The sequence below is a fragment of the Podarcis pityusensis genome (genome assembly GCF_964106645.2).
Source record: "Podarcis pityusensis genome assembly, chromosome: 2".
NCBI classification, from domain to species: Eukaryota; Metazoa; Chordata; class Lepidosauria; order Squamata; family Lacertidae; genus Podarcis; species Podarcis pityusensis.
Window position 1 is genome coordinate 60,398,749 of NC_138029.1, and position 25,435 is coordinate 60,424,183.

The 25,435-nt window shown below is 43.5% G+C and overlaps 1 protein-coding gene across 2 annotated transcripts in view; it reads right to left on the bottom strand.

Moving 5' to 3' along the window:
• The window catches only part of TRPC7 (transient receptor potential cation channel subfamily C member 7), a 123,602-nt gene that overhangs the window by 70,016 nt on the left and 28,151 nt on the right, over positions 1 to 25,435 (bottom strand). For both annotated transcript variants that reach the window (XM_080996279.1, XM_080996278.1), the window contains exon 3: positions 2,874 to 3,056. In XM_080996279.1, the coding sequence (XP_080852405.1) occupies positions 2,874 to 3,056 (183 nt within the window). The remainder of the gene's footprint in view (positions 1 to 2,873; positions 3,057 to 25,435) is intronic.

Below are 25,435 nucleotides of genomic sequence, written 5' to 3' on the forward strand. Positions count from 1 at the left end.
GGGATGATGGATAAACACAGGATCTCTCTAGGCGAATTAAAATGGAGGACCCTGCAGTATTAGAGTCTGAACTAATTGCTTTGATAACAGGAAGAGACCGTCTCTGGCCACAGCTGTCGAGAGGCAGAACTAAGCAGGTGGTGGGAGTTGGAGGAAAAGGAGGGAACAGATGTTAGCTACAAAATTTGGAACGTCTCTACAGTCCACTTACAGTATCCCAATTTCCATCACAGTACATTGTACAAATAATTAATCTGAACCACCCAGGCCCAGGAAAGAAAGAAATTATCAATTTGCATAGCACATGCTCGCAACAGAGAACCATTGATAATGCCCTGACTAGAACAAAGTAATTTCCCATGCTTTTAACAGGCTGTTGCTTTCCCTCTCTTGGCCATTTTTACTCACAGTTTTCCCTTTTAGCAGAGGCAAAATAATGCTGTGGCCGTTTCACAAGGACAAAGTTCTGATGGATTTTTTGGTTCCCTTGAAAGATGGAGAATAAATTGGGCAAGCATTCCCAAAAAAATGAGGGAAGCTTCCGAGGTGAAAAATGCCAGGCTTTCATTCACATAGCACTTGTCCACAATAAAAAAAAAATCCTGCTAGGGGTCAAGCTATACATTAAATTGCTGGCTGCTTTCCTTTTTTTCAGAAAAAGCACTTACCTGGTAGCCCAATTCAGACTGGGATAATGGTAGGAGGGGGAGGGGAGGACAGGATTAACCCTTCCTAACCAATTATTTCCTGCCAAAATTCACACCAAATTGCTATTTGCCCAGCACAGAAAGGGTTAAATTATTATTTCCCCACTGCACTGCCATCCTGATCTGAACTGGGACCCTACACACAGCTGCTTTCTTCCTTTTCTAGTTTTTGAAAAAAGCAGACAGCACTAAGAATCCTTTTTATATATACAGAAAGAAGTGTGCTTAACATACCAGGTGACTTGAATCTAAAACAAAGCAAGTTTTCTTGCATCATCCATCTATTTCTTTCCATTTCTCCTCCCTCCCCTCTCTCTTGGCATGCTCTGCCAGTTTCAGACAGATAAAATTATTCGCAAACAAATGTATTCTGAGAAATGAAGTGGTATCCCTTTCTCCTCTGCCAAATCTATACAGTCTAGGAAGCCAGAAGCATATTTTGTTGCACAAATGGACCACATCATAGCTAGTACTTAGGCCCCAAAGCAATGCAACATTGAACTGAAAGAGATTTTCTCACAGTTAGGAAGCAAGGTGAATCCATTCATTTAGGCCAGGGATGGGCAATTCAATCAGTTTTGCAATCTGATTTGCAATCTGAATCCCCATAAGCTTGTTCTACCTTATTTCTGCATTAATCTACTGCTCTTAATTAAATTAATTGCAAAATCAAATATGTATTATAAACACATTTTCTCTCAAAATGCACATTTTTCCATAGTTCTCAAACCATGATCTATGTCAGAACATTTGGAATGTGTGAAGTAAGGTGATGGGTAATAGAGTTCCCCTGGTTCATTTGGGCCAGAATTCACAAAAATCAAATTCATCAAGCAGCCTAGGTCAGGCTTAGCATTGTATACATATATGTAGATTTAATTAATACAGTGGTACCTCGGGTTAAGAACTTAATTCGTTCTGGAGGTCCGTTCTTAACCTGAAACTGTTCTTAACCTGAGGTGCCACTTTAGCTAATGGGGCCTGCCGCTCCACCGCCACACGATTTTTGTTCTCATCCTGAGGCAAAGTTCTTAACCTGAGGTACTATTTCTGGGTTAGCGGAGTCTGTAACCTGAAGTGTATGTAATCTGAAGCTTCTGTAACCCAAGGTACCACTGTAAGGGTCAAATTCAACATCACGCTAGGATGAACATTCCATCTGTGGAAGCATTTCCACTTGCCAAACGGAATGATCCCTCCTCTCCTCCCACCATATGCTATTTTGGGGGCTTTCCTAACTCCAGTGGTGGAGCTTCATGCTCCAGCACCGGGGGGGGGGGGTCGGAGAGCAGGCGAGGGCTAGTGCATGTCCTGGAGGCGGGGCTCCACCTGCAGGGGCAGGGCACCCAGCGGAGGCAGGGGGGCAGCCGCGATGGCACCCTGTCGAGATCGCGCTGCCGGGGGCGGGGCACTACCCCCCACTCCTCTTCCTCCGCCAGCGCCTGGCTCCCCCCAGTCAATTTCAGGGAGTGTGGAGGAAGGAAAGCCCCAATGGGTGAATTCCCTCCAATCCATATTTTTTAAAATAATAATACTCTGCCTGTAATATTAGGCTGATTCTTCACTGTGCTCTATAGGTCTTGGCATTATATATAATTGGGGGGGGGGAGCTTTTTCCTTCCAGGGGTTGCATTCTTTCCCGGGCAATCTTCTGGTAGGTGGTGCCAGAGGGAAAAGTGGGCAGGGCAATAAAGGTGAATTTATAATTTACAGAATGCTTGTTTCTTCACACTCCCCTCTCGATCCTCTGTCCAGGCAAGTGCAAGCATTATTAGAGTTGAAGGACACATTCTAGCCGGGCAAAAATGCTCAAGAAGGGTTCAAATCAGGGAACTGAGGGCTGTGCCATGGTCAGATGAGAGTCCTGAGGATCAAACACAGAAGCCTCAGATCACCCCTGTTGTGAAAGAAGAAAGTAAATGCTGAAAACCTAGCACTTACCTGCTCCAGGGTTCAGCAGCACACACTTTCATGGCTATTACTCTCCCCTACTGCCCCTCGCTCTTCCTTATCTGCCAACATTGCTTTCAGTTTCCACTTCAGTTTTGTATGTGTGTGCTTTGAACTGAAACTCATACAGTAATTCCACTGGTTTATCAGTTTGTATTTGGCTTTCAAAAAGAAAAAAGAAAAAGACAACAACAAAGCAGCTCAGGGGATGCTTACCTTTTTGACCTCGTATTTAATGGCCAGCTTGATTCTGCTCAGACTTGGGCGATGATGCTCAGTCCATGTTTGCATGTTCACATCTCCATTCAGAATAGCCTCCACTTCTTCTGTGTCCCTGCAGAGATCCAGCACACCCACCACAAAATCCTTGCATTGCATAGATAACTTCCTATAATCATTCTAATGAAACAGAGAAAAACAAACGTTTTAAACATCGCAGCATGAATTTACTTGGTTCTACAGCCACCTACAACTTGAAGGCCACAATATGCCTGTGTACAAATGTAATGTGTGTCATCTAATGAAGCACTTGCATTAGGACACATGAATGGGGTTCTTCCTGTCTCACTACTGTAATGTAGTCCCCTGGGCCCCTGAAAAGTTTTGTCTTAGGTTCAGAAGACTTTCAGAAGCACAGCTGTCACCAACCTAGTGACCTCCAGATGTTTGAGAGGCTCCTACAATGCTCTACAACTTCAATCAGCCCCTGCCAGCATTGACCCCACTCACCAAAATGCCATTCCCACATTATTTTCCCATTTAAACTGGATTCATTGGGCTGTATCCAACACTGCCAGACCCTCCATGGCCCTATTTTTCAGGGACGTCCCTGATTAAGAGAAGCCAGCCCAGGAATGTCCCACTTTTCCTTAGGATATCCTTATTTTCACCGGAGAAATGTTGGAGGGTGTGGAGTTATCCGACCGCCGAACCGTCTGAAGGCAATCCGGTATAGGGAAGATTTTTAATGTTTTATTATGTTTTTATGTATCTTGGAAGCTGCCGAGAGTGGCTGGGGCAACCCAGTAAGATGTGTGGGGTATAAATAGTAAAATTATCATTATGGAATGGGACGTCCCTATTTTCATCGGAGAAATGTTGGAGGTATGCACTGCGTGAGCTGCTCTCACTCATGCAGTGGTCCCTCCCTCCCTCATGCTCCCCTGTTTGTCCCCCATCCCTCTGGAACAAATTTTGAGAGTCTGGTGGAGGCTGCAGGAGAGACGAGGTGCAAGCTCCATTGCACAAGTGGATTTCTGCTGTGTGAGTGGAACAGCAGTGTTGGATAAAACCCACTGTTTCTGCAGAAAATCCAATGAGTAAAAATATCCATAGAAATTGCAAACCTTATTTACACGGGGGTGAGGGGTGGGAATATGAGATGGCCTTTTGATAAGAATGATTTTGTATGAATGTTGTGAAACACTTGTAAGCATTAGCAGCACCAAGGCCACAATAAGGCGACTTGTAAGAACACATTTCTCCCTAGTAGGTGTATTAAGGGTGGCATCCCTATTCATGAGCAGGGGTCAGGGTGTTAAGCATTAGCTTATGACCCTTGCAGCATGAAGCGGTACACTCTGGTAAATGTGTTCGATTCGTCATCTGTAGTTTACATGATCTCGTACTTTTGAGAAAGCAACATTCTGTACCTGAAATTACTTGAAAGGACAAGGAATGTTTGCTTCTGCAGACACACAGATATCTACCACTATGTTTTTTTCCTAGATGCAAATATTTTACCAAGAGCAGTGGTAAACTATTAACAGTGTATACAACAAAAAGTTTGATCCTATGAATCAATGTTCATTGCACGATACTTTGATTCATTTTTTCAAAAAGTAGGCAGTGAAAGAGTTATGGAAACAAGTCACAACCAGGCTTCCCTCTTGTTCCAAACTATGATTGCAACAAATACAAAGCACATAATTATTATACGAGACAATCTGCATACAGAAGTAGAGAACGTAGCGAGAATCAAAATTGCCCAAATAGGTGACAGGTGTTAAAGAACCATCTTGTGGAAAGGTCAAACTGCCTCTTCAATATGTGCTAGTCTCAATTCTGTTCTGCAAATGTAAAGTCTTCTATATTGCAAATGACAAAGGTTTCCTGTTTATGACTAGCAATCATAATAGTCAGCATTGTTTAGAGCATGATACAAATGGTTAATTCAAATAAAACAGTTGCATAGACTCATATAATTGAAGAGCTGGAAGGAATTGTGAGGGTCATCTAGTCCAACTCCCTGCAATGCAGGAATCTCAGCTAACGCATCCATGACAGGTGCCCCTCCAACCTCTGCACGGTAGCCAAAAAAATCATTTGATGAAAATAAAAGAATGTGAGAACAAAGGTCATCCTAGTGGGGTTCAGATCATCAGAATGGCATGATGATGTACAGTAAAGATTCTACACAAGTCCTTTGAGGGAATAATCTAGGCTTCGATGCTATCCTACACACAGTTATCGGCAAATAAGTCCCATTGCACTCAACTGGGCTTACTTCTCATAGAGGATTGCACTGTTCATTTTTATTTAAAAAATTTATCTCCTAAATGGTTACTCAGGCATAAAGGCGCTGAACAAAATTCTCTTGCAAAGGCAGTTGTTTTGCAGAGTCGCACACTTAATCTAAGTAATTCTCTCTCTCTCCCTCCCCTCTCTCGTCATAGTTGATAATCCAATCAGCAGAAGCAGCGGAGTGTTTGGATCATCACAACATAGATATGTGGCTTGTGACTGGCCAGATGTTCCCTGCCAGGCCATTGGTGTTAGTGGCCAGTCAGCAGCCACACTTTAGCATAAGGTGACCCCTGCCTTTGCTGCTGCCTCATGATGCTCAGTGGTAAGGACGCACAGCACACCCCCTTCGCCACATGTGACCATTCAGACCAGGTGCCCCCTCCCTATAAGTAATCTGCTTATGAGCCACCACTGCACATGGAGATATAAAGCCCCAAACTGGAGACTGAGTAAACACAATGACATTCAAACAAGATTAAAGTTAATGTTGACGCAATGACAAAACCCGATAGATGGTCCCAAACCAGCAAATACAAATGGCAGTCACAATATAAGCTCTCACAGCCTCGAGAGATCTTTTCAAATTAGCTTTGATGAGTTAATTAAATTCTGAGGCTCACATAATTAAGCAATCAACCAAAACCTAAGACAGCGAAACCTGTTTGTTGATGAGGTCATGAGTTGCTTTTCCTTACACTTTTCTGGATTCTTTGGAAGTCTTTGGAGACTTTCAGAGGATACCATTCCTAATAAATCTGCTTTGTATTTCCTTGTGCTGAGACTGGGTATATTTGTGTTGTTGTTGCTAGTATCTAAATTCACAGTTATGTATCCTGCTTCCTTCTGCTTGGTGTTTTTCATTGAGATTATTTGCAGAAATTTAGGATGAAGATGGTGGCAACCCGTGTTGTGTAACAGGGATAGGGAGCCTGCGTACCTATGGATGTTGTTGGGCTACAGTTCCCTTTATCCGTAAAACATTGGAAAGCTTGGTTGGGGTTGATGCAAATTCAAGTCCAGCAACCTCTGGAGATCCTATCCCTGGGTTGGAGAATTAGACAGAAGGAGGGATGGTGCCAATCTGAGCTCTGTGGCTGTGTTCCCCTCCAAATTGTGCTAGGACGTTTGCATTCAGCTCCATGTTTGCATTGAGCTAGTGTGGCAAAAACAAGTGTCTGAGCACCAAGCTGAGATAAGGGAAGGGCAGCAAGCTGAGCTCCATGGTTGTACAATGCAGAACACCTTGTGGTGAGCCTATTGTGGGAGGTAGAATGTTGTGCAGATGGTCTAGCTCGATATAAACACCTGCACTATTGATGTTGGAGTGGTGAGGGCTCTGTAGAAATCCATACAGTGGCTGGTAAGTGTCTCTTCTGGTAGCTTCTCAAGTTTGCACAAGAATCCCCATGCATCACCCATATAGTCAAGCTGCTCAACTGAAACGTGAGTAATGTTGACAAATGTGTAGAAGAACTCTCATTTGAAGATTTCTTCTGAACACTCTCCTCATTGTGAGCCTGACCCTCGTATTCAAATTTCCTCTTCTTGCAGTGCTTACATGGTGGTTCTTTGATAGCGGCATCAACATCAAGGGCTTCTGCAGGCTCTTTTACGGTGATCACTGGCTTTCAGTATCTGGTTTCACTGAACAGAGGCAGAGAATAGCACAAAGAAAGGGGCAATAGACTCCTTTGATGATGAGGCTGCATCTGAAACTAATAGACTGCGAGAATGACAGCCATGGAGTAGCTTGTCAGTTCAGTGTAAGCAGTTGTTGCCTGGGCACCCTTTTCTGCTCTATCATGTGGGTACCATTATATAACTTTGGTTGTGGCAGCCCTTAACCTTAATGTTGTTTTCCTCAAGTTTCTTTAGAAAAAGGTCCATAAGCCCATCTTTGGTTAATTCATGCATTGTTCTGAATTCTATGAAATATTCCTTTACAGAAACCTTTATCACCCACCTTTGTCAACAAATCTTACAGGGATTTATATCCGGTGTGCAAACTAGTATGACAGAGTAATACTTGGCTATGTACAGCCTGCTCTGTATGTTCTCTGACACTTCCTTGGCCATAAAGACTATCAGTTGATTCTCAATGGTTTTCCCACAGAAGTGATCATTATGCGCCTTTGAAGATGCACACCGCAAATGCTCACCCATTACCTCATCATACTTGCCAAGCAGCTTGTACAAGCCGCAGAAAAATTCCATTGTTATCTGAAAAGAGCTTATCTGAATATCCCCAGAATGCCAAGTTGTGTGCCACCAGGAACAGTATATCTATTAGGCATTTGACCCTCCAGTGCTGAATTTCTTGGTTTATAATCCACTGATGTTCTGCATCAATACATCATTTTGTTTATGTGCTGAACATATTAAATAAAGGCCTACAGCTCCATGAGAGTCATCCTTTGAGAGCCACCCACACCATTGGGATTCTAGAACTGCAGCAGGAGTGCCCTGAAAGCAGAGCAGCAAACAGGAAGTAGCTTAATCTGGGCCATTTTCATAGGCATTGCTGGAGAGTAGCAGACCTTCTTTGAAGAGGCTCTGAGTCTCTGGAGCTCCTGTGGTGACCAAAATACCACAAGGATGGTGAAAAAAAAACCTCCCGATTTGTCCCCATTCCTTCCCATTTGGCACATTTGAAACCCACTGCTGTGGAGGGATCCATTGTACAGTGTAAAACCCTGAGTCTCTTGGAAGCAATGGCACCAGGTTATAACTTTGCATTGGCACAGCAGGACCTAGTTCTATTTGCCTGGGATGACAGCCCTGAACATTAAGCCAATCATTAATTATCATGGAAAACGGGGTGTGAGAATGTTGATAGATGCTAAAAAATTTCTCTATTTATAAACTCACAGGATTTCAAAATATCACTCGAAGCCACATGTTTGCATCATTTGACTAGGAGTAATGTGAAGTAGCTCAGAGCATCTTCCTTTTCCTACATTTCTCAGAGCATCCAGCTATATAAATAATGCTGAGTGGTTTATTAAATTTGACAGTATTTCTGCAGGGAGAGTTGATAAAGATCACGAAAGGGCATGTGAGACAGAAAAGTGCCAAGGAACAAAGTGTTGTTATGCCATCCAAGAGATCAGCCTTAAGACCCTGCAAGCCACTCAGGCCCCCAGCTTCTTAAGTAACATCTGAAAAAACAGCTTAGGACAACATTACATGAAACAAGCAGGCACGGATATTGTAAAGCCACAGAGGTGTTTCTGCTGATGTGAATGCAAATAATACATATAGTGCATCACAAGGATTGCATAATGTATGTGAACCAAGTGAGTAGAAGCTTTATGCAAACTCTGCATGATTTGCAGGAAACCATTATGGTGGCAGAAACCGTGCTGCTCTTAGCCAGTGTATGTAGTAAATAGAGTGGAGACCCAGGTTCACATCCTTGTTCAGCCACACAGGGCCACCCCAAGACATTTTGCTGCTGGATGCAAAGGACAAGATAGACATTTTGCTTACAGAAGCTGAGTAGATTGGTCGCTGAATCTTATTTCACCAGCACTCCCTGCCTCCCATCATCTGCCACCTAAAGCAGCCTCCTCACCCTGCCTAATGGTAGTGTTGGCCCTGAAGTTCACTTGGCATCTTTAGGCTAGTCACTGTCTGTCATCCTAGCCTACCTCAGAGGGTTGTTGTGAGGATAAAATAGAGGATGTGAACAGCTCTGAGTTTCTGGAAGGAAGGACATGATAAAAATGTAACAAAGACCATCATTTTGAGTGCAAAGTACTAACTAACAGTATAATCTTAACCATGCCTCCTCAGAAGCAAGTCCTGTTGAATTCAGTGGGGATTACTCCCAAGTAAGTGGTGTTAGGCTTGAAGCCTAAGTTAGCAATTCAGGTCTGGTGGAAATGCATAAAAGTTACTTAAGTTCTGGGTGAGTCTGCCTGCCAGACAAATCAACTTACAATCACAGAAATTAGGTGAGTCCTTCTATAATGAAGTGGGGTCCTGACTTGCTGCCAATTGTGAGGTTGCAGAGGCAGGAGGGGAGGGGATGGGGAGAGGACAAAAATAATTTGGAAGCCTTAAATTCAACTTGTAAACTCACTTCTAAGACCGAGATTGCAGGCTGAATAAGTATTTGCCAGGTGCCACAGATAAACAGGCTATCCACCTAGGATTCTGCGATAAAGGAGCAATGGCTTTATCCTTTTTAAAAAAATAAAAATAGAAAGCCATGTTATGTTTTGAAAACAGGCACATCAAAACACATTGATAGTTTTTATGGAGATTCAGATCTGTATGTGCTTCAAGTCCAGCAGAAGCTGAGGTTAGGTGGTGTATGTTTTGGACTAACTGGAGGAAAACTTACAATGCTTCTGATTACTATTATTTACTATAGAACAGGATCCACGCAGCAGAAACAATCAGAACATTGTTTTCTTGCACAAAATGTACAATATCAATTTTACAAAACTCAGCCATAATAAAAGGTTTTCAAATTAGTCATTTCCTGCTCTTTTTGACCCCCTTTTGCATGTGGAGATAAAAACGCCTAATTTTGGTGTTTGGAGAAAGCGACTGGCACTTGCCATTCATTGCAATTTAGCTGAGTACCTTGTAATTATCTGCTGATTATGTTCTAAATGAACTCTGTAATGCCTTTACATCTGTTCAAAGCCGCACACATTTTCTCGATTCAGAAGGAGCTGAAGGAACGTTGCTACTTAATATCGGTTAGAAGGAATACAATGAGAGCAGCCAGCCTACCTTGGCTAATTAATGAAAGAAAAACAGCTTTTTTAAAAAACGAGATAACTTAATGGATTGAGAGGCTGTCAGTGGAAACAGTGAGAGAAAAATGGCACACTTGCTCTTGACAGCTGCTTTCTTCTGAGATGTGGCAGAGATCTAGCAGTGGGAGGTTGGGAGTAAGATTCGTACACCCCAGCATTAGATTAGAAAGGAGTGCGTACACTTTGCCAGTCACAGATTCTCTTTTTTTGTGTGTTCCACTGACCAGACATAAATCTGCGGAAATCTGCAGGCAGCAATTCTTAAGTGTGGAGTCAGTGTGATATGCACTTCCTTTACATAAGAAGAGCAATGGTGTGTGTGTGTGTGAAATTCACAGCAGTAGTCACCCATGATAATTCTATCCTCCTTGGTTTGTTGAGTTAACCCCCAGGCAGTGGCAGCACTTAGGATTTTAAAGTGTCATTGGTCCAACTCAGCAAGGAAATCTAAGCATGGAAGCAGTCTTCATTTCTACTGAATTTGGACTCATCTGAGACTGGGGGGCTCTCTTTTCCAATACAGAAAGCATTTTATGGCCTTTTGTGCCCAGGGCCCCACGAGGAAGAATCAAGGCATGTGTTTGGCTTACAAGCATGCAAGAAGGAATGAGCAGGTTCTGTTGCTTTCTTCCTAAAGTTTCACATAGGTTGTCAAGTTCTGACCCAACTACCCCTGCAAATATTTTTGAATAAATAAATACAGGCCTTCTCCTTCCTTCGCACCAGTTGGTCTTACCAGGTGGTGTGGTAGCAGTAACTGGTCACAATGTATTTCTGTTTTGAGCAGGCATGCTGCAGAGGAAAGCTTCAGACAGCCATTTTCACCTCCCAGCATCCCACATGGGTCCAGAAGTGCATCACTCTGGGATACAAAGATGGTAGGTGCGACTGTCTGGATCTTTGCTTTGCAACACGCACCCTCTCTTAAAAATAAATAAATGACATTGTGGATAGCAGTTACTGATGGAGTGTGGGTTTTTTGGGGGGTTGGCCGAGGCCTCCCAGACCTGTGTCCCATTATCTGGCTCTAAAGGCACCACTGAATGCCAGTGCAAGGAAAAAAATAACGTTTATCTTGACTTCCTTGCCAGTTTCCCAAAGAAACACATCGTTTCAAATATCTCAAGTGCTTATAAATATTTGCCAAACTGCCTTAAGATGAAATATGTGTAGTATGCTTGGCCAAATTGGATTTCCTTCCACTTATTTATTTTGCCTAGGAGTTGCCATATGTTTGGAAAGCAGTCAAGTACTGAGTCTGCCTGCAGGAGAATGGGCTCCGAGGATGTGGACAGGCTGCTTGGACGAGTGAAACCAACCACCTGTCTCCTTGATCCTTGCCCATCCTGGCTTATAAAAGCTAGCCGGGAAGGGCTGGACGATGGGCTTCGTGGGGTGGTGAATGCTTCCCTCCGTGAGGGAGCCTTCCCAGACCCGCTGAAAGAGGCGGTTATTAAACCGCTTCTTAAAAAACCATCTTTAGATGCGGCCACGATGGCCAACTATCGCCCAGTCTCAAATCTTCCATTCTTGGGCAAGGTGATTGAGCGAGTGGTTGCTGAACAACTCCAGGCACGCCTGGAAGAAGCGGACCATTTGGATCCCTTCCAATCGGGATTCAGGCCTCATCATGGGACTGAAACTGCCTTGGTCGCACTGGTTGATGATCTCCGGCGGGCTAGGGACAAAGGTGAGAGCTGTTTCCTAGTTCTGCTGGATCTCTCAGCGGCGTTTGATACCATCGACCATAACATCCTTCTGGACCGTCTTGAGGGGCTGGGAGCTGGGGGCACTGTCATACAGTGGTTCCGCTCCTTCCTCCTGGGCCGTGTTCAGAAAGTGGTGGTGGGGGATGAGTGTTCAGACCCCTGGGCTCTCACTTGTGGGGTGCCTCAGGGTTCTGTCCTCTCCCCCATGCTTTTCAACATCTACATGCAGCCGCTGGGAGAGATCATCAGGGGGTTTGGGCTGGGTGTTCATCAGTATGCAGATGATACCCAGCTCTACCTTTCTTTCAAATCAGAACCAGTGAAGGCGGTGACAGTCCTGTGTGAGTGTCTGGAGGCGGTTGGAGGATGGATGGCGGCAAACAGATTGAGATTGAATCCTGACAAGACAGAAGTACTGTTTCTGGGGGACAGGAGGCGGGCAGGTGTGGGGGATTCCCTGGTCCTGAATGGGGTAACCGTGCCCCTGAAGGACCAGGTGCGCAGCCTGGGAGTCATTTTGGACTCACAGCTGTCCATGGAGGCACAGGTTAAATCCGTGTCCAGGGCAGCTGTGTACCAGCTCCATCTGGTACGTAGGCTGAGACCCTATCTGCCCGCGGACTGCCTCGCCAGAGTGGTGCATGCTCTGGTTATCTCCCGCTTGGACTACTGCAATGCGCTCTACGTGGGGCTACCTTTGAAGGTGACCCGGAAACTACAACTAATCCAGAATGCAGCAGCCAGACTGGTGACTGGGAGCGGCCGCCGAGACCATATAACACCGGTCTTGAAAGACCTACATTGGCTCCCAGTACGTTTCCGAGCACAATTCAAAGTGTTGGTGCTGACCTTTAAAGCCCTAAACGGCCTCGGTCCAGTATACCTGAAGGAGCGTCTCCACCTCCATCGTTCTACCCGGACACTGAGGTCCAGCACCGAGGGCCTTCTGGCGGTTCCCTCACTGCGAGAAGCCAAGTTACAGGGAACCAGGCAGAGGGCCTTCTCGGTAGTGGCGCCCTCCCTGTGGAACGCCCTCCCACCAGATGTCAAAGAGAACAACAACTACCAGGCTTTTAGAAGACATCTGAAGGCAGCCCTGTTTAGGGAAGCTTTTAATGTTTGATGTAACATAGTATTTTAATATTCTTTTGGAAGCCGCCCAGAGTGGCTGGGGAAACCCAGCCAGATGGGCGGGGTATAAATAATAAATTATTATTATTATTATTATTATAGAAAACTGCTCTGCATAAGACATGAGATTGGGAGAGCACTGATAATTTTTGTTACATGAATATCTACCTTCAACTATGAGGGTCATTTGTGAAGTCTAGCAGGCTGGAGAGCAAGAGCAAGCCATGATATCTCAGTAGATAGGGTGAAAATACTTGCTAACTTTTAGGTGGGGTAGGACAACTATTCAAAGCAGGGATGTTCAATTATGCAGACAGCTGCCAGATTGACTTAGATCGAGGTTTGCTCTCTACCACTGTAAGTCTTGTATTTTCTCTTATGCCCCCAACCTCCAGACAAAAATAAGAAAGGGATAGGTTAGTTGGTGGCAGGAAATCGCACTCCAATTACCATTTGCTAACAGGGCTTGTTCCAGGGTGCACAGAGGCTGGGCAAATTGCCATTGTTCATCCACCCAGTGGGCTTACTGTGATGGTGTACTGGGCACCAGCACTGACACAATCCATAGTGGGCACCTATGAGCCGCCAATTATTTTGACATTCCCTGCATTGAATTATTCTGGGACATAGTGATGATATCAAAATGGAATGTTCCTATCTGTCTGCTTCTCTATAATTGCGTGTGAAGACCCCCAAAACTACCCCCAAATGAAGACACCATAGACAAAAATTTTAGTTTAAGATTTTTGGCATTAAATTTTGGCCACAACTTTTTTGATTACAGCATGTGAATGGTTGCTTAGGCATTGGTTCCAGACTACATGAACCTTCATGGTGGCAGGAACAGGACTGACACTGGGCACCACCATATGCCAGTAAGGGAAAGCATCCTGGGGGAGCAAGAACTCCCTTCGATCTCACAGCTCACCTCAGATGCTCCCAGGGGCATGGCCCTAGCCCCTTGACAGGGTTCTGAAAAGTAAGGCGAGCCCCTGGATTCCTTTAATGGAATTCCATAGCAGCAGTGATGGAGGGGCAGGCACAGCCAACCACGTCCCCTCCCCAAAACATTGAACCAAATGCCTAACCGCCAACCTTACAAAGTGGTGACGATTTGCTACATGGTAGGCAAAAACCAAGTGGCACCAGCCAATCAGCCAAATGGCAAAATTCTTACCGGGCCCCTGCTCCAAAACAGATGACCCCTAGACAGGCATAGCAAGACCATAAGAACAACCCTAAATATAGGGAGAGGAGGGCGGGTGATCCGCTGCACGTCGCAAGAAAGCAACGTGCAGCAATTTAAGTAGCCCCTCAGCAGCCAATAGCCAACCCAACTGACCAAATTTCTACCCCAGCAACATGGGGCATTGCGGCCATCCAAATGGTCCCGCCCCACAACAGGGAGGCAGTTTCTAGTGATCTCACTGCAACACATGCCCTCTATGATGGAGGACCTGACTTAGGAGACACCGAACAGAGACTGGTGAACAGATGCAGCTCAAGGTCCCTCTTCAGGCAATCACAACCAGCAACTGCTTACCTGCATCAGGCTTATTTGCCAGTGACGAGGAGGCCTGCTGTTGGACCTTTCATCGGCTGCAATGACCCACAAGATACTCTGTGTGACCAACATGCACTCTCAGATGCACCCAACTTTTTGGGTGGGTATGGCAACCATTGGGTTCAAGTAACAGCCCTAGTTTCACTTTACAGAAAATACTGAAATGTAAATAGACCAGCTGTCCCAGTGGCAGAAAAAGAAGACTTGTACTTTCCCCTTCCATATTTCCAGCCTTAATTTGCATTTTAATTATATTTCTCTGTTTCTGAGATCATTTGAAAATACTGCTGACAACTGTTGAAACTATATTCTCCATATGTATTCTCTGTATCTACTTTGAACGTGCTGAATGCAAAGCGGATTGGAGAAACTTGTTCCTCCCAATTTTATAGATAATTTGAAGGTCCTGTTCTTCCTGCCTGCCTAAGCAGGAGGAAGCCAAGAGAAGAAAAGATAGTTTTTCTTGTAGGTACATTTATGTACAGTGGTACTTTGGGTTAAGAACTTAATTCGTTCTGGAGGTCCGTTCTTAACCTGAAACTGTTTTTAACCGGAGGTACCACTTTAGCTAATGGGGCCTCCTGCTGCCACCACGCCGCCACCATGCAATTTCTGTTCTCATCCTAAAGCAAAGTCCTTAACCCGAGGTACTATTTCTGGGTTAGCAGAGTCTGTAACCTGAAGCGTCTGTAACCCGAGGTACCACTGTATTTGTTTACTGTACTATATTTATAGAACCACCCTAAAAAAGAAGCTCTTTGGGCAGCTCACAAAACAGAATACATTAACATATAGTTTTTATTGTTTTATATTGTAACAATTTATTTTTAAAAAAGAAAAAACCCTGAAATCCAGTTATAACACTTTTAAAGACACAATTTAATACCAAAAGGCCAAGACTGTGAACCATAAGGGATCAGATAAATTAGACGAATAGAAAGTATTTACCTGGAACTGAAAATGCTATTAAGATGGCTCCAGGTGAACTTCTGCTAGTCCTTCATTCATCCTTTCTTTTTAGATCACCCTTCAATGGAGATTCATAGGGTGGTGCCTAGTTTATTATTAAAATCTCTTTAGAAGCACTTTTAACATTTGGGTGCTGCATAAAGACTTCCTTGTTTTGCCCAGGCATTTTCAGCATTTTAGCATATTAATTATTATTTTTGGGTGATTTTTGGGTTAAGCTGCTCTGTTGATTTAGTTTAATTGTTTAAATGTGGTTTATGGTCTGCATTTTGTTTTGTGTGATTTCATGCATTCTGTGCCCTCCCCTGGTGTCTATTGAGATGCAGAGCAGGTGACACGCATTCTAAGCCAATCCTCCCTTAAGCAGCTGCCCTTGAGATGTTGTTGTTCTGCAACTCCTACCAAGCTGGACCATTACCCATGCTAACTGGGGCTAATGGGAGCCCAGCAACCTCTGAAAAGAACCTGGCTGTTCTAAATATAGGCATCCTAAAATAGTAGGAGTTTTTTTGTAGCTCCTATAAGCTTCAAGCAAAAAGCAAAACTACATTCTAAAATGTCACTAATTCCGTTCGATTTTTAAACATATTCAACACCTCACCATTCTTCTGTACACAAGAGAGAGGAATATCTTGAGGTTTATGAGGCAGTTTTATAATGAAAGCCACTTCTCAGTTGTTAAGGTGTTTGTCACCACACCACTCTAATCTGAATTGGCTTTCAATTCCACATCACAACTAATCCGCATGCCTTTGATTCTCCGGCTAATTAGAATGCTTTTCTCTCTTATAGATATCTCCAAGCATATTTGTGTGTTTATGCTAAAACACCTGTTTTTAGCCGATAAACAACAGAGTCTCTGGATATCAAGCTTAAGCTGTGTAGAGTGCATTAGGCAAGCACTCCGGTATGCAAAGATCGAACAAATCTCCACATTCATTGAGCATAATTCATTTTGCATCTCATGCACATTATACCATTAAAAGAGCACAAAGCGGGAGTGTTGTCCCCTTGGGGCCTTGTATCATCCATTCTGCTAACTGTCAGGACTTCCTGGGTTGTTTTCAAGATACATAGGAATATCCACCTTTCTTTAAAAAGAAAAGAAAAGTGTGCTTCTTGTGAATAAATGCCTAGAGAAAAAGATTAATGATTCACCTGAGTTATAGAAGCACAGTGATTTAATAGGAATTGTGGATAAGTTTGCAGGATAATATATGACTCTCCAACTTAACAGTAGCTCAGGGATGGGGAACCTGACTTACACCCAGCCAGCCCCAATGATCAGGGGAGATGAACGCTGTAGCCCAACAACATCAGAAAGGTCAGTGGTAGGTAGTCATTACATGATTTGTCATTCCAGATGATTCACACATGCACATATATGAACATATTTATCCCATATTTCATGAGGAGATACCTTTGAATCTGAGTTGCAGCCATGAACTGCTTCCATAAAGGAAAATGTTGTGTGACATGAAAAATATTTATAGTATTTGATCTGTGGCAGTTGACTCAGACCATCACAGGATCAAAATAAGAGTAGACATGCGTGAAGTCAAGTTCAGAGCAAAACTGGTAGTGGTACAGTCAAACCTCGATTCCAAAACACCTCTGTTTTGGAGCGTTTCAGCTCCTGAACACCACAAACCCGGAAGGAAGTGTTCCAGTTTTTGAACGTTTTTTCAGAAGCTGAACATCCGATGCGGCTTCCGCTCGAATGCAGGAAGCTCCTGCAGCCAATCGGAAGCCTCATCTTGGTTTCTGAAAATTTCGGAAGCTGAACAGGATTCCAGAACAGACTACGTTCGACAACCAAAGTTTGACTGTACTGAAAATGTTCCCTCAACACATGTGCCACCATATTGCATATATTAGTGGTCAGTTGTAGAAGGCACTTAAAAGTGCAGTGTGTGAATTGTGTATCAGGCACTACACCACTTAAATTAATGTGATGGCAAGTATATGCCAACCTTGGATTTCAATATGCAACTAAGGATGCAATCCTATACACACTTGCCTGGGAATAAGTCCAATTATTGGCCTCCCTTCCTCAATTCTAAAGAAGTCTACTTCTTGGCTGAGACTGCAGCAGAAGCAAATGACGCACTAGGCAGCAAATGGTTCTCTAAACTATGCTGATATATATTTTTCTGCAATGAATTTTGCTCTGAAAAGTGACCATTTTAATTTCATAGCCTGAACCCTGCATGGAGGAAAAAGGCCCTTCATATACAGCTCAGCTCTTAAGAGAACACACCGTCCTTAGACTTTCAAGAAAAAAATGATTAGTTTTATTCCAATCCTGATATAGCTGGTGATATATTTATAGCTGTAACAAAACATTTCATCCCTGTATCGAATTTTCAGAGTCTGAAATAGCATCCCGTTTTTCCACTGGGAAAAATATACAGAGCTCAAAAGAGTAGTTCACTGGCTTGACAGTATTGAAGTTTCACTGATATAGGTCAGCGTAAATAAAACACAATCAGTATTTAAATGAGTTCAATAGAGCTAAGCTATACACTTACAATTAAATTAGGCATGGGTGGCAGCTCACGACATTTTGCTGTCGGAAAGAAGAGCCAAAATAACACAGTTTCTGCTGCACCCTACTAGGTTTGACATTTTTTTTAAAAAAAGACTGGTTGCACCACTCATACACCAATACCTACCTTCATCCTCCACTCATGGTGCCACCTGAATATGTCAGTTTTCATTTATTTCTGATTCTCCCTTTTCCAAGTTCAACTTAAATTCTTCATGTTTTCACATCAGCTAGCATTTTTTAAAAGTCCTCATGGGAACTCACCAATATTTTAATACAAATTTATCCTAATACACATTTGTATATAGCATGTTGGGCAGGTAGTTTATATGATGCATCTTGGGACTCAGCTACACTAGTCAAATACATTGTTATAACTGCGTTATAAACATGTGGCACCAGATGGTGCTGTAGAGCAATAATTTGTTGCCAATGGGATTTTCAATAAAGAGCTCTTACGTTTCTTTCTGTAGTGTTTCATTTGTATAGATCCAGCCCAGGTATGTTATTTTTACCATAATATTCACTTTAAAGCATACTTTTACCCTAGTCTGTGCACATCAGTTGGCTGGAGAACAAAAATTTGGAGAAGCATGGATTTTGAAAGAGGGTTGCATTTCAGTTTGAGTATTTCTCTAGGAAGTGCGAGTTAGGTAGGTTCGTCTTTAAATGTGAACTGAACCAAATTTACCCCCCCACCACCACCACTGCACCTGAGGGAGCTCATTTCTCCCTCCTGAGTAGGCGACCTGACTCTGACTGTGTACTTAGTTCACTGCCAAACAGGGACGTACCTAGGGGTTGGTGAAACTGGCCCCCATAGGGGGCACAGAAATCACCCCAGAAATCTGAGTAAAGTTGCTGGTTTAGACAAGAACTGGGAGCTGAGCAGTAGGAAAAATGGAAAGCTAATATGAAGGTAGACCACTGGAGAGTATGGACTATATAATGTATGTGTGTGTGGAAATGCACCACCACCGTCGTGGCGAGATCAAAAGCTGTCCATCCATATCGTACCATGGCACAAAGAAGTGTGATTTTTTTTTGCCCTTCCTCCCATTGGCGGAGGAACCCTCTCAGATACCTGGGGTGGGATGCCGAGGGGTGGGGCGAACTGCCTGGCGGCACTTGTGCAACGTCCTTATGGACTGCGCATGTGCAGCAGCCCATGCGGATGCCTGTATGGACGCCGTGCGTGAGCAGCAGCAGTATGGACGCTGCACGAGCGGCGCCCTTACTGACTGCGCTCGCACCCTTGGCCACTCTACAGCTGGGGGGAGGCAGCGGGCCATCTTGTCACCCCCCCCCAGAGTGGTACGTGGGGCAGACCGCCCCCTCTGCCCCCCCGTACACCCCTGCTTCCTCCTCACCTCACCCTCACTTGGGTCGTGTAAAATGTAGTGATTTCTAATGTGGCTATTGTGGTAAAGTGATTTTTTAGGGGGCCACTGATACAGCTCCTTGCCAAAGGTGCAAGGGACCTGAGGTACACCTCTGCTGCCAAACTGTAACGGGCATCCTTTGCACCTTTTGAAAATGAAGCCAAAGAATATTGTGTGATGATAGAGTGTAGCTTCCCTGCCTTCAGTGTACCCAGGTAACATCATGAAGATATACAATTCCCTCACTCTTCATGACCAATGCCACCCCTTGCCTGGTTGCAGTGACAATTTCAATATTGTCATGACTTCATAGCCAGGGAGACTACAGCACGCAAGGGCTCGGCGATGTTCTCCTAAACAGAGTATACCCTGGGGAAGATTTGGATGGAGATATTTCACCGCTCTGTGATGCAAGCTTGGATGGGAACATTTCAGACGACCTTACTCAACACTTACAGTGGGCAGCAACAGTCTAATTAGCCAAAATCAGATTCATATCAAAGAACAACTCTAAACGGGGATTTGCTCCAAATCCTTCTTGCCATGAAGAAGCAGTAGCAGCTTCTTCGTCAACTGTCAAGGGAGGAGGCCCCACAGTCTCTAGGTTAAACTGTTCTCCTAGAAAGGTCTTCCAAGAAATTCAATAGTACCGCGCTGTACTGCAAAATACATTGCTTTTTGTCCTAGGTCAAGCAGTTTCCCAAGTTAAACCAAGAAAGTTGTGTTTAAAATAAGACTATCTCCTTAATTCCCAACATACTCACAGCCCACTGTTGTTTGGACTCAGCTTTCATCACCATGAGACATTGCCTGCAAACTCAGATACTTCATTTCTTTGGGAATATAGAAATGTATTCTAGGCATTATTTGTGATTATCAGTTCAGCATGAAGACTGTGGTTCTGCGGCCAATAGTTTGCATGTCAGAAAAAACTTTGTAACTGTAATGCAGAGGTAGCCACCATGATGCCCTCCAGATTTTGCTATGCTGTGACTCCTAACAACCCCCACTATTGACCATTCTGACTGGAGCTGGAGTCCATGATCATTTGGAGGGCACCATGTTGTAAGAAACGCGGGGATGCAGGTGGCGCTGGGACGCGGGTGGCACTGTGGGTTAAGCCACAGAGCCTAGGACTTGCCAATCAGAAGGTCGGCGGTTCGAATTCCCACGACAGGGTGAGCTCCCGTTGCTCGGTCCCTGCTTCTGCCAACATAGCAGTTCGAAAGCACGTCAAAGTGCAAGTAGATAAATAGGTACCACTCCGGTGGGAAGGTAAACAGCGTTTCTGTGCGCTGCTCTGGTTCACCAGAAACGGCTTAGTCATGCTGGCCACATGACCCGGAAGCTGTACGCCGGCTCCCTCGGCCAATAAAGTGAGATGAGCTCCGCAACCCCAGAGTCAGCCATGACTGGACCTAATGGTCAGGGGTCCCTTTACCTTTACCTATGTTGTAAGAAAAGTTCAGCAATGCCATACAGGTCCCATGAGGGCTGTACAATTTCATTCCTTGGAGATTTTTTTCAGTCAAAAATTGGAAAGAGATCTGTTGGGAATGCATTGACATTTTAGAGCACGGAAGAGGATTTCATGAACCAGTGGGTCCTGCTATTTTGATTGGTTGCTATTTATTACATTGCCAATTAGCTTTTTTTAAAAAAAGAATAATACATGTGCATTAGGTTTATAGGATAAAGTCCAGTCAAGGAGCAGAAATCAACTAAGCATACGAAGCTTTATCTAAGAACTCAACTTTTTTTTCTTTGCAAAAGAGGCCCATCTGCTTCAGCTCCAATATTTTGTTTGCTTTGAGAGGTAGTCACTAGAGCTGCAAACCCAACAGCCACAGCTTAGCAGAGTAGCTCCATCCAATTGGAAGTGATGGGCAATGTCCCATATTCTTCCTTTGCCTTGTGCTTTTGCGGGCATCTGGCAATAGGCACACAGGGAACCATGTGCTGCTCATATCTACATTTTCAGGAAAGCCTGCAGCTGAGCACTGTTCCCCAAGGCCCTCATGAACTTATCCTTCCATCTGTCCTGCATGAGCAGGATGACACGGGGAGCGTTCTTCTAACATCCTACTCCTTTGCTCTGCCTTCTAGAATACTTCATAGTACGAAGCTGAGGAAAGAAATGAGCATGATCTTACTGACACAAGAGAATCTGTCCATTGTCACAGTCTGGAAGGAAGAGAACGTGTGTAGCTTATTGGGAAGGACTGAGCACAGAAAACGAATGTGCACTTTTCTTTTCCCTTCATGATTAAATGGTGATTAAATTCCTGATTTAGTATCTGACTTTTTAACAGTGGCATCTAAACAAAAGGCCTCTTACTCCTGATTATATATAAAGTATAATTAATTTCTGATAAGGGATTATGTTTTTGTGGCCACTCAAGCTCCTTTCATTCAAGTGCCTACAACGTAATGGCATTGCCCACAGTGTAGTGCTTAACATGTTGGTCTGGGTGGCTGTGATGTATACAAGAATAAGAGACCTGCAATGCTTTTATAACTTGTTCTTCAGAAACTTGTATATGCTCAAAGAATAGCACTCTATCAACCTATAGGCAGTACTTGAAGTATAGTTCATCTCATCCTTAGGGCTTGAGGTAATGGACATACATCCACAGAATCATAAAACCGTAGAGTTGTCAGGGACCCTGAGATTCATCTAGTCCAACTCCCTGCAATACAGGAATCTCAACTAAATCATACATGGCAAAACTCTGCTTAAAAAGCTCCAAGGAAGGAGAGTCCAACACCTCTCATGGGAGTCTGTTCTACTGTAAAACAGCTCTTACTCAGAATCTCCTGTCCTGTAAGTTGAATCCATTGGTTTGGGTCCTAGCTTCTGGAGCAGGAGAAAACAAGCTTGCTCCATCCCGCATGTGACAGCCCTTTAGAAATTTGAAGATGGCTGTATTATCTCCTCTCAGTCTCCTATTTACCAGTGTAAACATAACCATTTCCCTCAACTGTTTCTCATAAAGCCTAGTTTCCAGACTCTTGATTATCTCAGTCACCGTCCTCAGCACACATTCCAGCTTCTTAATGTTCAAGAAAGTTTTTAATGTGTGACATTTTAGTGTATTTTTTGTCTTTGTTGGAAGCCACCCAGAGTGGCTGGGGAAATCCAGCCAGATGGACGGGGTACAAACAAAATAATAATAATAATAATAATAATAATAATAATAATAATAATATCATTCTTAAATAATGGTGTCCAGAATTGGACACAGTACTTCAGGTGTGGTCTGACCAAAGCAGAATAGAGTGGAGTATAACTTCCCTTGATCAGGGTACTATACTTCTGTTGGTGCAGACTAGAATAGCCAGGAGAATGCCACTACCTGGCACAAAACTAGTATTTCTAATTGTGTACAATTTAATGTGTCATAAAAGATATTGCGGTCTCCAGCCAAAGTCAATTGGGATTCTATAGGTCCATAAATAGTGGCCACCAATCAATGGCTAGATAGTGAAGATTCTGAAATACAGGTGTTAGATTATGATGATGAGAATTTGTAAACCACCCTATACCAATAGATCTCAGGGTGGTTCCTAATATAAAATTACAATATAAAAAACACAAGATACATAATAAAAATAAGAACAAAGACAACCCAATACAACCCCATTCCACAACACATTTAAAAGGGCATCAGATGTGAATTAGTCAAAGGCCTGGTTAAAGAGGAACGCTTTTGCCTGGCACCTAAAGGTGTATGATGAAGGCATCAGATGAAATTTACTACTCCAGATGATGTAGTAAATCAAGAATTTTTGGCAACCACCATTACACAACAGGTAATATAATAATCATGCCTAAACCATCATTATGATTGTCCATCACACAGACCCCAGCCATGGAAAAGAATTTGACTATTAGCATGGAGACTACATTAAAAAAGACAATCCACTGTAGCCTTATGAGTAAAGTGTGCCTTTCAAGCTATTTCCTCCCAACAAAAATGGCAAGTCTCAAAATATCGTCCACAAGCATCTTGCGCTGAACAGTACCCTAATCAACCCAGTCACAGGGGCATGAATGGAAACTGAGAGTCAGGAACCCACAGAACATAGGTATCTCATGAGTGTGAAACCCAGTGGGCTGAAATAATGCTTCTTAGTACTATTATTAATTAATTAAATTTATAAAGCACCCTTTAGTAAAAGACCACAGGGCAGCTGGCAACATAGAACATAACAAAAAAATGCCAAAATACAACACCATATCTATGCAATACAAAAATAAATACATAAATAAACCAGTTATAGAAACACAATTCTAATAATAAATACTTGATAAAATGCAGATTCTCATAACATGAGTTATTACCTAATCATCTCAGGTACAATTATAATATATATCTAATGGTCACAGCTTAAAAGTAAGGACTGGAAAATCAGCAGCAGGATATCTAAAGTACAAAAGCAGTGCAAAAGAACACAATTATGAAGCTCTTAATTCCTACCCCTCGCAGAAAAGGATAGATTCACCCAGCTCTCATCTGGAAACTTTCCTTCTCTGTCCCAGCCTCTTACCCTGGAATAACTTCACTACCCTGCCTCTCACTCAGGGCCCTTCCACCACCGACCCACCACAGTCATGTTGGTGCTGTCCTTGGCTTCAATGGCATCCCAGAAGGGGAGACACCCAAGGCTAAAACCTTGTGGTGTTTCGCCCTTGAGGAGACTCCCACCACCATTGGCTTCTCACTGGGCAGCCCACTGCCTGCCTACTAAACAAAGACATACAGATCAAATGCCACAAAAGAACCTCACCATCATTTCACATTGTCTCAAACACTATCAAGCATTCTTGATAGATAGCTGATCTATCAAATATTCATCAATCAAGTTATGACAAATCATGTGCTGTAGGTGCTTATGTGAACCACCAGCTCCCTTGCCTCAAGTGTTCTTCCCCAACAGTATAAACCTTATGTCAAGGTGCCTAAACTTTGGCTCTCCTGATGCTGGTGGACTATACCTCACTTCATTCCTGACTATTGGCCATACCAGCTGGGGCTAAAGAGACGCTAACAACTTCTGGAGTGTCATGGGTGAGCTACTCCTACTTTATGCAAACCCCCTTTAACTGCCTGACAGTAGAATCCTATATGCACATTCCACAAAGTTCAATGGGATTTACTCCTGGGTAACTGAGTATAGGATTTCACTCTGAATTAGCTCAAGAGTGACAGTAGGATCAAAGTCAAAGAAGGAAACTTCACGTGTCCTGCATTCAATTGATACATCTCTCTGCTAGATAACCCACCATTGCAAAGTACCTCAAAACTCTCAGGAAAACGTTTCATCCCAAGCTATTACCTGTGGTTGCTAGGCTCTGTAGTGAGTGAAATTGGTGCCCATTATGCCTCAGCATTAAGATACCATTCACTGAATTCAAGCCCAAGTGTGGCAAGGATGTTCTTCTATCTTGGTGGGAGCAGTAAAGCAAATTGGAAAGCAGATGGAAAACCACCAGCCACCCAAGTGCACAGGGGGAAGAGTTAACACAGAGAGCAGCCAGCAATCAATTGCTGCGCCCAGCCAAGCTATTTGTGCCAATACTCAACTCTCCAGGAAATAAAAGGCACAATATTTCTCACATAAAAATGTCTGCTAAAACAGAGCAGTTTCTTTTTCTGAATCACCCTCCAACTACATGACATTTATTTGCGAGGCAATGTCTGCTGAGAGGCAAACAATTATTTTTCTTTTTTAATCTGGAAAAAAGAATCTACATTAAGAGAAAGTTATTGATTTGCAAGATTTGGTAAAATGCATTTCAGAAATCTCTCCCTCCCCCTGTCTCTCTCTCCCTTCTCTATCTCTGACCATGGTAGTTGGGTGAGATTTTAATAACTGCTTTCAGTACAGCATGTCCAATATATCGAGCACATGAAATCTTGTTTATTTCATGCATTGCTCTCAGGTTGGACCCAGCCACACTTTCAAAGCACAGGATGGGGGAGAACCCACAAATTATCCTTATCTTTAGCAAACTGCATTCTGTCCCAGCAAGATTCACTGGGCTAAAAGAGACTCCTGACCCACCCCAGGACTACAGCAAGCCTCACCAGGAAATGTGCCCCACTCCTACCCTGGAGCACTCTCTAAGATTGTAACAGCATGTTAAATAGATTCTCAGGAAACCCTACTGCT